At 40.7% G+C, this 15,022-nt stretch overlaps 1 protein-coding gene across 3 annotated transcripts in view; it reads right to left on the bottom strand.

The window, feature by feature from the left end:
* LOC118881561 (S-adenosyl-L-methionine-dependent tRNA 4-demethylwyosine synthase TYW1) overlaps window positions 1-15,022 on the bottom strand; it is a 203,470-nt gene that overhangs the window by 146,691 nt on the left and 41,757 nt on the right. For all 3 annotated transcript variants that reach the window (XM_036826658.1, XM_036826657.1, XM_036826659.1), the window contains exons 10-11: window positions 2,672-2,790; window positions 1,247-1,356 (exon numbers count right to left, since the gene is read on the bottom strand). In XM_036826658.1, coding sequence (XP_036682553.1) covers window positions 1,247-1,356; window positions 2,672-2,790 — 229 coding nt within the window. The remainder of the gene's footprint in view (window positions 1-1,246; window positions 1,357-2,671; window positions 2,791-15,022) is intronic.

Raw genomic sequence — 15,022 nt, 5'->3', positions numbered from 1 at the left:
AACATCCCAGACTTGTGATTGACATCTGAAGTGGGGGGCAGTCTTATAGGACTGAATCCTTAACCTGCGGGGCCTGATGCTATCTCCAGACAGTGTCAGGATTGAATTAAATTTGTCGGACACCCAGGCAGTGTCTGCTGAGACCTGGAGAACTGCTGGGTGATGTTAGGAAAACAACATCAGAAGCACTGTGATCTCAAGAAGCAGTGACCTGACCGAACGAATTTCTTTGCATGAAAGAATCACCTGATCTTCAAAATGCTAATTACTGGGGTTTATAAAGACTCCCATTGATGATGCTAGCACCACAAGAGTGCCTATGTCAAAACAACCTTGGTTGGAATTCATCTTTTTTGTTGTTGTATATGAAAGGAAAGGAGAATAAAGGGGAGAGGACTAACAAGTGGCAGGTGGAGACAGAGGCATGCACATTTAACAGGGAACCTAATAGATTTATTTCAGTTGATCATCTGCAGCTGTCGTTATATCACTTTACAAGTCCTCCACATCTATCTATGGTAGTGGGTCTCAAAGTACGGTCCCCAGTTCAACAACATCGATACCACCAGGAAATCTGCTCAAAATACACATTCTTGGTTGCTACCTCAGACTTACTGAATCATTCTCTGGGGAAGGAGACCAGGAATCTCTACTTTAATGCACGATTCTGACGCACACTAAAGCTTGAGAACCAGCAATCTCCAGTAGAGTCAAATACTTTGAACTACGAGACACAACTAGATCAGGAAATTCTAGAAACTGAGTGGCAGAATTCTACACATCACTGTGGATCATGTAGAGGAAATCTGATTAATATTAACCTTCCTTTTTTGTAAGGCATTTATTCAAAAATGCTTTCCCAATACTAACTGATATTACTTAAGAATTTTCCAGTGTTCTAAAATTTTCAGTCCATTCCCAAGGCTGCTTTGTACCCACCAAGACAGAACAATAGCAAAAGTTTTTAGGAAGAATGAGGATATATTCCCAGGCAAAACTTACAGGCTGAGTGTACCATATTATAAATAGCTAAGCTTTGAATTAAGTTTTTTAATTCTCCCATCATATAAGATATAAAGTTATTAGTAAAAACTAAAAAGGCCAAAACTTATATAATATTTCTACAAAGTTTTCACTTTCCTATACGAGAATTTGCCAGCAAGGACAAAATCCTGCCAAAGGAGGCAATTCCTCTGCCAATTTAATTCAGGCTATTAGCATCCCTTTGTAGAGGGACAATAAATACCTCTAAACTGCTTCATCATGTTCTGATGGTTTTCAATGGCTTCCTTTAAGATCATTTCAGCCTGGTCCATCTTCCACCGCCATTCAGTACCCACTGGATTGGTGTGGTGCCTAGAAGAAAGAGGCAGAAGTTCTAAAGGATGCCCTGCATTAAATCTCAGCTAGTTACCGCCTATGAGGGAGTCCATATAATTATAAAATCAGGGTTGGTTTCCTACAAAAAGCTCAGCTATTTATAGCTGTAGTTTACAACTTATTTTGAGTCATGACACCTAGCAGAGAGGGGTAGATGGCAAGTGCCTGGCCAAGACTGAGACTTACTCGGGACAATATAAAACGTGCACCCCTCTCACAGCCATACAACACCAGGGCAACAAGCATCCAGTAACGACTACCAGTAGAATATTGTTGCAAGACCCTCTCTGAGAGGCAGTGCAATGGGAAGACCTAATTGAAATCCCAGAAAGGAAACAGAGAACAAAGCAGAAAAAAATGTAGAAAAAGTATGGCCAACAATTTTCCAAAGTTAATAAGAAACCATTAACCACAGATCGAAGAAACTCGCAAAACAACAACCAGGATATTTTAAAACAGCCTAAAAATACGGTATCTAAACTAATGAAAACAAAAGAAAATAAGAAAACCTTCAACTTAGAGAAAAAGGACACATTACTTAAGAACAAAGGTTAAAAATTATTTCTGACAACTCATCAGAAAACAAATAAAAATAAATAAAAATAAAAATAAAAAAAAGAAAACAAATAAGCCAGATGAAACTATAATGACACCTGAAAGAATGCTTAAAGGAAACAAACTTGTTAACTCAGAATTCTATACCCAGTGCAAATATCTTTCCAAAAATGGAGTAATAAAGACTTTTGCAGGACTTCGCTGGTGGCTCTGTGGTTAAGAAGCCACCTGCCGATGCAGGGGACACGGGTTCAACCACTGGTCCGGGAAGATCCCACATGCCGTGGAGCAACTAAGCCCGTGTACCACAACTACTGAGCCTGCGCTCTAGAGCCCGCAAGCCACAACTACTGAGCCCGCGTGCCACAACTACTGAAGCCCACGCGCCTAGAGTCCATGCTCCACAACAAGAGAAGCCACCGCAATGAGAAGCCCACACACCGCAACGAAGAGTAGCCCCAACTCACTGCAGCTAGAGAAAGCCCACATGCAGCAACGAAGACCCAATGCAGCATCTTTAAAAAAAAAAAAAAAAAACAAAAAAACTGGCAAGCTCCTGATAAAACTGATCAAGAAAAAAAAACAACAAATACATAAATATAACATTAGGAATGCAAAAGGGGATTAATTATAGAAACAACAGAGCTTTAGGTAAATCTGAGTGCAGTGTTGGGCAGAAATTGATTATTACAGATCATTACATATTTGGTCACCATGGCCATTCATTTTTACTTACCGCCAACAGAAGACACATTTATTTGCACATGCCAAGCTCGGGGTAGTTTCCATGCAACGATGGCTTTCAATGCCATAGAACGTATGTTTATAGCAACCTCCTCTCCCTCGGAGCATGGACTGTGAAAGTAAAAAACAAACGATAATTTGAATAAAATCCTCAAAGCAAGGAAACAAAACACCAAGGCATCATTTTAAAGAAGAAACCATGTGTTTCGTAAGCATAAATACCCCTACTGGTAGCCGCATGAGGCAGAAAATTAACATTAAAGCCTTATAGCGTTTTGATGGTGTCTGGGTTTTGATACTGTTCTGGGTTTTCTACAACCTAATGAGATAAACCTATGATTCATTAACTCTGAAAGTTCTATAGGGAGGACCATGGATGCTTTCATTTTCAAATCCACCCAACTGCCTCAAATATTAGTACAATAATATATAATGCCAAAGGAGAGATAAGACAGGGTCCCAGAACAGGGGGGGTGGTGTAGCGCTCATCTGAAAGAGTATCTCTGCATTGAATAAAGGAGGGTGGGTTAGGGAATGCAACCTGGAGCATATTCTATGTCAACCGAATGGTAGAATTTGAATATACTGAGACTGTTGAGGGGGCAAACAGCATGTACACAAGAAACAGATTATTCCAAAAAAGAACACTATTTAATATGTGATTGGTAAAACCACGGGAAGTGCAGTAAGAAAGGTAATTTGAAGAAACACTGCAGATCAACTCAGGGTTGGAATCACAAGATACTATCGAGCTTCCTGAGGTATCATCAGAAAGATCCATCCAGGAGCTCTGTGCAAGATGGGCTTGATTCAGTAAAAGTGAAACCTGTGAGGAGGTTACGCAAGAAAGGTCATGGTGACTTGGCTCAAAACATTAGTGGAGGAAACGGGAAGGGTACTAAAGAGGTACAGTCAGTGCCATTCCCAATTAGAGGGGCAAAACAGAGGAAGTCATCCAAGATAACTGAGGTTTTGAGCCTAAGTGACTGACATACTATGGAACTAACAATGGGAACCACAAACGAGGAGACATAGATGGAGAGCCTTTACACATATGTAAGTGTATAATATACATCAGTGTACTGATATTACAGTGCTGTCCACATAAAATCTACCAGCTTGTTACTATGTCAGTTGATCACAAAGTCTTATTTTTTGGTCCTGATAAAAGAGGTTCCCCCGTCCATCTCACTTAGTACTTACACTAAGAAAAATAGAGTGAAGGAAAAATATTGTTCAGGATAACTGTTTCTACAAACTCTCTTCCAAGTTCCCAATAAAATATTCAAGAAGGCAAACAAAATATTTATATCTTGCAAGTAACACTGAAAACTACAAAGTCCACCACATGCAAAAGTCACAGAGTAATTACCACTAAATACCAATATCACCCCAATGGAGAAACCAAGTTGAAGACTTTCATGTTTCATTCATTATTTAGCAATTAGTTAATGTACTTCAAGCATGCTGTGTACTGAATGTACAATGACTAATAAGACAGAGCCCCTACCCATGATCTGTTTGGAGGAAATGGCAAGTAAGCAAGAAAAATGTGCAATACTATTATGATAGTCTGATTGAATCAATTACGATTCTTTTGCAAGCAACAGAAACGGAGTCTGGCTAAAGAGAAAAAGAATTTATTGAAAGGATTTCACAGCTCATAGACCCATTATAAAGGCAAGAACGAAGGAAGGCTGGCAGCAGGACCACCACTCAATCCCCCAGAAGCCATATACTATAGACACTACCCCTCTCTGGATACCATCACCAGCACCACCCCTGAATGGCAGATACTGCTGCCACCAGCACAAGAATGAGTTCTCCGTGTCCCAGTCCCTCTCCACCACTCACTCCACACTCAAAGTCTCCAGCTGAAAAGAATGACTATCCTAGATGACACTTTTATACCCAAGTTGCCACGACGTGGTACCAGGAAACATCATCTGTCTTCCTTAGCTTCTGTAGCAGGCAGTGGGCCCTCACATCAAACAAAGCCCGTTTAATGGGAAATTCCCCAAACATGAAAAGACTCAGATGCTGGGCAAGCAGAGAAAAGACAAATGTCCAGCATGGTATTACTGGAGCCCATGGGACAGATGACCAACCCAGCCCAGCCTTACAGGACCAGTGAGAACGCCTCAGAGGTGAGATGTCCAAACTGAATACTGAAAGGCTAAAAGGATAAAGGGACAGACACATGTGAGAACGATGGCATGTTTTTCTTTTAAAAACTGTTTTCTATAAGTTTTACACTTTAGATTTAAGGTCCTGATCCATTTTGAGTTAATTTTTAACTCAAAATGTGTGTATGTTTGTGTGTGTGCATGTGTCAGTGTGTGTACTTTTGGTGTATGTGGTGTGGTGGTGGTGGTGGGTTTTTTTGGTTTTTTGCCTATGGATGTCTAATTTCCCCAGCACCATTAGTTGGAAAGGTTATCCTTCCTCCAAGGAATTACTTTCGAACCTTTGTAAAAAATCAGTTAAGCATATTTGTGGGTTTGTTTCTGAGATCTCCATTCTGTCCCATTGATCTATGTGTCCGTCCCTCCACCAACACCATACCATCTTGATTACTGTAGCAATACAGTAAGCTGTAATATCTGGATATATGGTTCCTCCCCTTTTATTCTTCCTCAATACTTTTTAAGCTATTTTACATTCCTGTGCCTTTCCTTTTAAATTTTATAGTAAGTTGTCTATTTCTACAAAAACCTTCCTGGGATTTTAATAGGAATTGCATTAAACCCACAGATCAATTCGGGCAAAACTGATGTTTTACAATATTGAGTCTTTCAATCCATGAACACTTATTTCGATTTACATTTAGATTTTTATTTACATTTACTTAGATTTTCATTGGTTTCTGATTTGAGATCTTTCCTCATTTCTAATATAAGTATGCATTGCTGGAAATTTCTCTCTGAGCACTGCTTGAGCTGCATCCTATATATCGATATAATTTTTTTTTTTTACTATCATTCAGTTCTATGTATTTTTTCATTTCCTTTGAGACTTCCTCTTTGACCCAAGGCTTATTCAGAAATGTGTGTTTAATTTCCACATATTTAGAGATTTTCCTTTTGTTTCTATTATTGATTTCTAGTTTGATTCCATTATGGTCAGAGAATGCACTCTGTATGATTTTAATACTTATAAATCTGCTGAGGTTTGTTCTATGGCCTAAGACATGGTCTATCTTGGTGAATGTTCCATCGGCACTTGGAAGAAATGCATATTCTGCTGTTGCTGGGTGGTATGTTCTCTATATGTCAACTAGATCCTACTGGCTAACTCTACTATTGAGATTTTCTACAGCCTTGTGATTTTCAGTCTAGTAGTTCTAGCAGTTGCTGAGAGGCGATTTCAAAGTGACCAACTATAACTGTGGGTTTGGTTTCTTTTGTTTTTTTTTTTTTTAATTTCTCCATACAACTATGTCAGCTTTTGCTTGATTTATTTTGAGCCTCTGATGTTTGGTACATATTCATATAATGCAGATTGATCTTTTTATCATTACAAAATGTCACTCTGTCTCTAGTAATTTTCTTTGCTCTGAAGTCTACTTAATCTGGTATTAATATAGGCAATCCTGCTTTTTGGATTACTGTTGGCATGGTATAGATTTTTCTATCATTTTACTCAACCTACCTGTGTCACTGAATTTGAAGTGAGTTTCCTGTAAACATCTTATATTTGGGTCATTTTTTAAAACCACTCTGCCAATCTCTATCATTTGATGGATATATGTAGAATATTTACAGCTGAAGTAATTATTTATGAATTAGCCCTCAAATAGTCTACTATTTTATTATTTGCTTCCTGCTTATTCCTTCTTATTCTCATTCCTGTTAGTCTTTTCTTGATTTCCTACAGGTTACTTAAACATTTTTAGGATTCCATCTTAATTTTTTTTTGTTTTTCAGTGTATCTCTTTGTATAGTTTTTGTAGTGGTTGTTCTGGGTATAAAAATATACATACTAGTAGACCTATCACAGTCTACTAGTAAAAACATTTTACCACCTTCAAGTGAAGTGTGGAAACATCCCTTCCATTCAGATCCCTTTAATTTTCCCTCTTTTAAATTAAATATTATTGTCTTGAGTATCACATGGTGTTATAATTTTCGTTTCAATCATCAAATATGATTTATAAAAGTTATAAGGAAAATGATCATCTACTGTATGTACCCATATTTCTGCTCTTTCCATCATTCTGCCTTCCTTTCTGGTGCTCTAAGAATCTTTTATCACTTCATTAGGTTGAAGAGCTCCCTTTAGCTGGTCTTTAAGAGAAGATTTGCTAGAAACAGATTCTTTCAGTTTTCTTTCACCTGATAATGTCTTTATTTAATCTTCATTCTTGAAGGATCGTTTTGCCAGTCACAGAAATCATGATTGACAGTTATTTTCTTTCAACACTTGAAAACCATGTGCTGCTTCCCTCTGGCCTCCATGATTTCAGATGAGAAATCTGACGTCAAATTGATGTTAGTACATTGTTTATCTCTAGCATCTTTCAAGACTTTTTTCTTCTCTAGTTTTCAGATCATTAATTTTAGGGTATCTCCATGTGGATGTCCTTGGTTCCATCCTGTTTGGAGTTTGCTCTCTCTGCTGTTCAGATTGGGTAAATTCTATTGACTTGTCCTGGTCACAGATCATTCTGTTATTTGGTAAGGTCCCTGACTCTATCCTCTGTCATCTCCACTCTATTACTGTGCCCATTCAGTGAGTTTTTATTTCTGTTATTGTATTTTTTCAATTTTGTAATTCCTGCTTGGTTCCTTTTATAACTTCTATTTCTTTGCTGAGATTTTTTATTCTTTCATTTGTTTCAAGAGACTTTGTAACTGATTGCTGAAGCATTTTTACGACAGCTGCTTTAAAATCCTTGTCAGATGATTCCACCATCTGATTCATCTGGTGTTGGTGTCAGTTCATTATCTTTTTTTGCTCAAGTTGTGATTTTCATGGTTCTTGGAATGACACGCGATTTTTTTTTTTTACTGCATCCTAGACATTTTGTCTACTATGTTAGGAGGCTCTAGATCCTATTTCATTCTTTCATTTTAGCAGCAGGCACTTTGTTTAGGTTGAGCCTGTAGGTCCTGGACTATTTTTGTATGCTGTGGCTCCAACGGCAGTTTAATTTTCAGAGGCTTTGCATTGAAATTTTGCTTGGGCTCCCACTGATCTCTGCTGGTAGCATCAGAGTGGGTGAAAGAGGTTTCTCCAGGGTGACCCACTAGAGGTCTCTCAATGGAGGAGGCGAGTCTCAGGCCAGCAGGCTTCCCAGAGCAGGCTGCTTGTGTGGCAGAGTCCCTCTGGCCAATGGCCCTGGGCAGCCCCAGTAACTCTGAGTGGGAGAGAGAGGTCTCAGGACACACGAACAAAGAGGCTTGGCTTCCCCAGATGGGCCACTTCTTGTGGTGGGGTCCCTCTTGCCAGTGCCACGCAGCCACCATGGCATCTCTCAGAGGGGGAAGGGAGTCTTGGGCCCAGCAGGCATGGAGAATATTTCACAGGCCAGGTCGACTGTTGCAGGAGTAAGGTGGTAAGGAGGAATCTCTCTCTTTCCACTTGTACTTGACCGCCTGGCATCTCTTAGCAGGAGAGGGGAATTTACGGTCCAGCAGGGAAGGAGAGCACTTGTCCCAGCTGCTTATTGTTGGTGGGGCTCCCAACTGATCCCCTTTGCCAGTGGTTCCGGGCTCCCTTGAATATGTCAGAGGGACTCCCAGTCCATACTAGGGAGGAGCAAGTCTAACTGAGTGGCCTTCTGTTGCTAGATTAAGGCTCAGTAAACACAGGGTCTGGGCCTTCTTCTTTAGGTGGAGGGATGTAAGACATCCTGCTGCTCTGTTCTTCCAGTGCTGGGGTCCCAAACCAGTCAGCCTTCCTCTTACCCCATTCCAGAGTTCTTGTTTGGTTGCCTCTTGTGTTTTCCAGGGTTTAGAGTTGTGCACAGCAGGAAGGAGCAAGGAGAAAAAGGTTTATGCCATCTTGCCCAGACTGGAAGTCTTTAGACATTATACTTTGAAAGGAAGTGCTCCCATATCTAAAACTTAGTAGATAAGCAGGGTGCAAAAAGAAAACACATGAGAGCAATACATGCTTAGAACCAAGTTTTCATGTTATGAACCTAGGAGAAAAAGATCATAAATAACCTCAGATTCATTAATTCATGAATTCTTATCCTCAAGGCAAATGAGAGCAATACAACCTCGAAAGTACAACTGTAGCCCAGTAGATCCACACTGAATGAATGCAAGATACCACGGCTAGATAAGCTCTGTGTACATCAACCTGGTGGGGATGGAGGTGGGGTGTGGGGAGACAATGCTCCATGGGTCTTTCTCTGAATGTCCTGCAAGCAGAGGCCCTGACTGCCCTTATTCTAGACTACCTTTTCAAAAAGTTTTACATAGTGAATAGTCTTGGAAGATACAGTGTCTCCCTCTGGGGCAAATGATGGGTATGTTTACTGTTCAGTATAATGAAGATGTGTCCCTCTAGGGCAAAGGTCAGGCAGGATTACTGCCAATTATAAAAGATTGATGTTCCCTAAGTCTGGGGCTCCTCTCCTACAACGTATGTGCAGATGTTACACCTGGCCTTCCTAGTGCTGCTTTATGGGAACCGGGGCTCATGAACCAGAGCAAATGATAATATTCTGGCTACTGTTATTATTATGAGTAATAAACTGTACTTGCCTTCTGCCAGCATCCATGAACCTGTGGCAGGCTAACTTGCTAGCCTGCAACTAGGGTAAAATTTCAGACTCTTCCATTTTTGACAGGGGATGGAGAGTTCAATGCAGAGGTCAATAAACTGCAGCCCATGGGCCAAAGCCAGGCTATTGCCTCTTTGCTATAAGTAAAGTTCTGCTGGAATACTGTCACCCATATTTGTTTACTTACATCTATGGCTGCTCTGGGGCTACAATGGCAGAGGTGAAAAGTTGCAACAAGATCGTATGACCCACAAACCTTAAAAAGTCACTATCTGGCCCTTTAAGAAAAGGTTTGCTAACCCTTGATTTAGATATTTATTTCATATAACAGAGCAAAATAAATTCTAAACTGGTTAAACTGTTAAAAAAGTACAAACAGGAGGAGGATTGAGGAAAGACAAAGGAGCAGGAAGCAGCAGAAATCTGTCTCCCCAACTGGACATGAATCTCAACCTGCCTGCTGTGCTTTGTCTTTGACCCAGGAGTCCTGGGTCCTCCACCAACATCTATGAAACTCTGCCAGGTGACTTGTTGGCTTGTAGGCTGAAAGAGCAGACCCTCCACAGTTAACACTAGCCCCTGGCTCCTTTGAGCGCCTCATGCCATAGAAACAAATTTTGTCAAGAACCAAGGGGATCTCTGGGACATCTCTTTAGTATTCTCATTTACAGTAGTAGAACTTAAGAAAAGCTTGCAGAAGGGGCCACTACCGGCTCAAACTCTTCATTGACAATCACACACCTGGTAAGGAAGCATTACTGATAGAGCACAGAGGAACATGGCCTGCCCCGTGGAAGGTATAAATACCAACCATAACCAGGTGACCACGTGTGAATATGAGCAGAGTTATAAATATACATATTATCTTCCTTGTTTGGATATATATAATTGTTTCTCCTCCCCTCCAACTGTTTTATATAAGATGGGTCAGTGGTGGTTAACATTATAATGTCATCCTTAGGTTAGAGGATCTCAAAAGAGAGTGAAAGGAGAGGGTGAATACATCCTTCCTTGCATGAATAATAGTTGCAACAGGTTAGGCAGAAGCAAATGTTTTATTTATACTCTGGATTGAAAACATAAATACAGGTAGAAGGGTGGGTACAGATGCTGAGTATCCAAAGAGGTAGACCATGCTGTTAATACCGAGTCCTGTGCCTGCGCTTCTAAGCAGGGGTTAAGGAACCCTAACACCGTATTTCTCAGATTCCCTTGCCCAAGGGGTTCTGATTTAGACTCCACCAAGAAGAGGCATTTATGCAAGATTTAGATGGCAGGAAAGGAGAAACCATTATTCCTCCCTGGCAGCAGCTGGCAGACACAAGGGCATACAACAAACACTGAGTCTGCAGCAGCTTCCAAGCAAGCTCCTGGGAAACATTTGCTTTAATGTTGCCAGCGTCTCAGGTCACTTCCAGTGGTGTCCTGTGAGTCCAGCACTTTTCGACTTTCTCAAAGCAAGAAGCAGTTCTCTCTGACCTTCACTACCCCAGGCCTTTCAGTGGCTTTGTAAGCATTCAGTTAATTTACTTTATTAAATCTGTTCTTGCTAAAATACCCAGGATGGTTTCTGTTTCCCTGACTGGTACAGATGGGTAGGATTCAATCAGGTGGAGATCAGAGCGGGGAAGAGAAGCAGCACATGATGTATGAAGGTTAAAACAGACAATAAAGCTGAACAAGTAGATCAGAACTACACTAAGTAGGGTCTTTCTCGGGTTCAGGGCTTTACATAATTCATCTGACAAATGTTTACTACATGCCAGGCTCTGTTTTTGGTATTGGAAAGAAAAACAAAGACTCTTAGGTTGGGGAGGACCTGAAAAGGGAAGGGAGGAGACAGATAATAAACAAGATATAATCTATTAAGTGGTAATAATTGCTATGGAGAAATTCCAAGCAGTGTAAGGGGATAGGAGGGAAGGTTGTTATTTTACGTCAGGCGGTCAAGGGAGAGCCTCTCTGATAGAGGCTCACTGAGCAGAGATCTAAGTGAGCAGACAGAGACCAGAAAGCCAGAGAGGAGTCTGAGTTCAGTGTATTCAGGTCAGGGAGCAGCAAGAAGGCTAGTAAGGCTGGACCGAAGCATGGCAGACCAGACTGAGTAAGATGGGAACCCCTGGAGGTTCTGAGTGAAAGAGTGAGACATCTGGCTGCTGTGTAGGGAACAGACAGTGGAGATGACAAGAATGGAACCAGGAAAAGCAGGCAGGAGATCACTTAAATAATAAAAGGAATATATGACAGTGCCTTGGACTGAGGTATAAGAGTACAAGGGGTGAAAAGCAAGTAGTTGCATTCTGGATATATTTTGAAAGATTTGCTCACAGAACAGATGTGGGAGGGTAAAAAAACAAACAAACAGGGACTTCCCTGGTGGTGCAGTGGCTAAGAATCTGCCTGCCAATGCAGGGGACACGGGTTCGAGCCCTAGTCCAGGAAGATCCCACATGCCGTGGAGCAACTAAGCCCATATGCCACAACTACTGAGCCTGTGCTCTGAAGCCCGCGAGCCACAACTACTGAGCCCACATGCTGCAACTACTAAAGCCCGTGTGCCTAGAGCCCGTGCTCTGCAACAAGAGAAGCCACCGCAATGAGAAGCCCACGCACTGCAACGAAGAGTAGCCCCCGCTTGCCGCAACTAGAGAAAGCCCACCACAGCAACGAAGACCCAATGCAGACAATAAATAAATAAATAAATAAATTTAAAAAAAAACAACAACAACAACAGAAGAGTATAAATGACTCCCAGGTTTTTGGCCTGAGCAACTGAAAGGTAGCATTGCCATAAACTGCTGGAGTGAAGGCTGAGGGGAACAGATTTAGGAGAGGAATCAGGAATTCCGTTTCTGACACATTAAGTTCAAGATGCCTATTACACATCCAAATTGATATACTGAGTAAGGTGTAATGAAGAGCCACCATAGGCTCTGAAAACAGAATGGCTAAATGAGAACTGAACTTGAGATTAACCTGGTTAATGTCTGATAAACTGAGCAGGGGGGGCGGGGCGCATTCACTGGAAGCCAGAAGTAGAGGGAAAAAAGCTAGCTGCAATGTTCAGGAGGACAACCTGAACTTCAAGGGTGGCAATGAAAATGGATTGGGGCAGAGGTTCTCAATGGGGCCAACACTACCCCGGGGGGTATTTTGGAAATTTGTGGAAATGCTTTTGTTATCAAAATGGTTGGGAGGCCCTAGTGGCAAAAAGTAAGGGAGGGGTCAAGTGTTTCACATCTCCTGCAATGCTTAAGATAGTCACACACACACACACACAAACACACACACAAAAAGTGTCCTTTAATCCACTTCCTTTCAAATGACTCACCAGACCTCCATACTTGTGAAAAACCTATTATAATCATCCAAGCTTAGATCCCAACTTCATTTTACCAATGAAGTATTTTCTGCATGTCTTACCATACACTGAATTTTCCAGGAATGCAGCTATTATGTAAAATGAGGAAAGAAAACACTTTCTTTGATGCAAAGCTCTTATAAGAAATTTCAGCATTTTGAAAAACCATGTCACAGAGAACAATGCTGTTTCTAGTATTTAAGTCACCAACACAATACCTGTATTCCATGTTATATTCATAGGTGTCACCTATAAATACATTACAGAAGCGATTTGAGATGCTTTGGGTAGACTCGGAACCAAATATTAAGTTAACAGACATATGAAATGCAGGATTCTCACTAATCAAAGTTGTTTAAAAAGTTAGTGTGGTCATTTTATGTATTAATTTTTATAGCACAATGATGAGAAATCTATCTTGCAATAGTTATTTGAAATTGAACTTGTTTATTTTGGGGTTGCCTGTCATCTTTAAATCTTACTCTGAAAGTGTCACCAGAGGTCCACCTCACTTCCCTCAACCACTCTTACTACCAGTTCTGTTTCCAATCCACCCACATAGATCAAAGGAACAGAATAGAGAACCCAGAAATAAACCTGCACTTACACGGTCAACTAATCTACGACAAAGGAGGCAAGAATACACAATGGGAAAAAGACAGCCTCTTTGGTAAATGATGTTGGGATTACTGGACAGCTACATGCAAAAGAATCAAAATGAACTATTTTCTCTCACCATATACAAAAATAAACTCAAAATGGATCAAAGACTTAAATGTAAGGTCTGAAACCATAAAACTCCTAGAAGAAAACATAGGTGGCACGCTCTTTAACATCAATCTTAGCAATATTTTTTGGATCTGTCTCCTAAGGCAAGGGAAACAAAAGCAAAAATAAACAAATGGGACTATATCAAACTAAAAATCTTTTGCACAGTGAAGGAAGCTATCAACAACAAAAAAAAGCAGCCTACTAAATGGGAGAAGATATTTGCAAACAATATATCCAATAAGGGGTTAATATTCAAAATACGTAAAAACACATAAAACTTAATAGCAACAACAAACAACCAACCAACCTCATTAAAGAATGGGCAGGGGGGCTTCCCTGGTGGCGCAGTGGTTAAGAGTCCACCTGCCAATGCAGGGGACATTGGTTTGATCCCTGGATCGGGAAGATCCCACATGCTGCTGAGTAACTGAGCCCATGCACCACAACTACTGACCCGGCACCCTAGAGCCCGCAAACCACAACTACTGAAGCCCTTGCGCCTAGAGCCTGTGCTCCGCAACAAGAGAAGCCACCACAAGGAGAAGCCTGCGCACTGCAACAGAGAGTAGCCCCCGCTTGCCACATCTAGAGAAAGCCCGCGAGCAGCAACAAAGACCCAATGCAGCCAAAAAAAATAATAAAAATTAAAAAATAAAGAATGGGCAGGGGACCTGAATAGACATTTTTCCAAAGAGGAAATGCAGATGGCCAATAGGCACATGAAAAGATGATTAACAACACTAATCATCAGTGACATGCAAATCAAAACCACAATGAGATACTACCTCACATCTTTCAGAATCACTATCATCAAAAAGACAACAAATAATAAGTGATGGCGAGGATGCGGAGAAAAAGGAACCCTCATGCACTGCTGGTGTGATTGTAAACTGGTGCAGCCACTATGGAGAACAGTATGTAAGTTCCTCAAAAAAATAAAAATAGAACTGCTATATGATCCAGCAATTTCACTGCTGGATATTTACCCAAAGAAAACAAAAACAGTAGGTGGAAAAGATATATGCACCCCGATGTTCAATGGAGCATTATTTACAAAGCCAAGATATGGAAGCAACCTTAGTGTCCATTGATAGAGGAATGGATAAAGAAACTGTGGTGTGTGCGTGTGTACACACAATGGAATATTACTCAATCATAAAAAAGAATGAAATCTTGACATTTGCAACAACATGGACGGACCTTGAGGGTACCATGGTAAGTAAAATAAGTCAGAGAGAGAAAGACAAATACCACATGATCTCACTCATATGCGGAATCTATAAAACAAAACAAACAAACAAAACAAAATGAAAACAGACTCAGATACAGAGAATGGGTCATTGCCAGAAGGGAGAGGAGAGAGGATGGACAAACCAGGTGAAGGGAATTAAGAGGTTCAAAGCTCCAGTTATATAATAAATACATCACAGGGATATAATATACAACAGAAGGAATATGGTCAACAATATTGTAAT

This window comes from Balaenoptera musculus, chromosome 15, assembly GCF_009873245.2.
Source record: "Balaenoptera musculus isolate JJ_BM4_2016_0621 chromosome 15, mBalMus1.pri.v3, whole genome shotgun sequence".
Taxonomy (NCBI): domain Eukaryota; kingdom Metazoa; phylum Chordata; class Mammalia; order Artiodactyla; family Balaenopteridae; genus Balaenoptera; species Balaenoptera musculus.
Note: the sequence above shows the minus strand (reverse complement) of the source record. Positions and strands in the feature narration are given on the sequence as shown.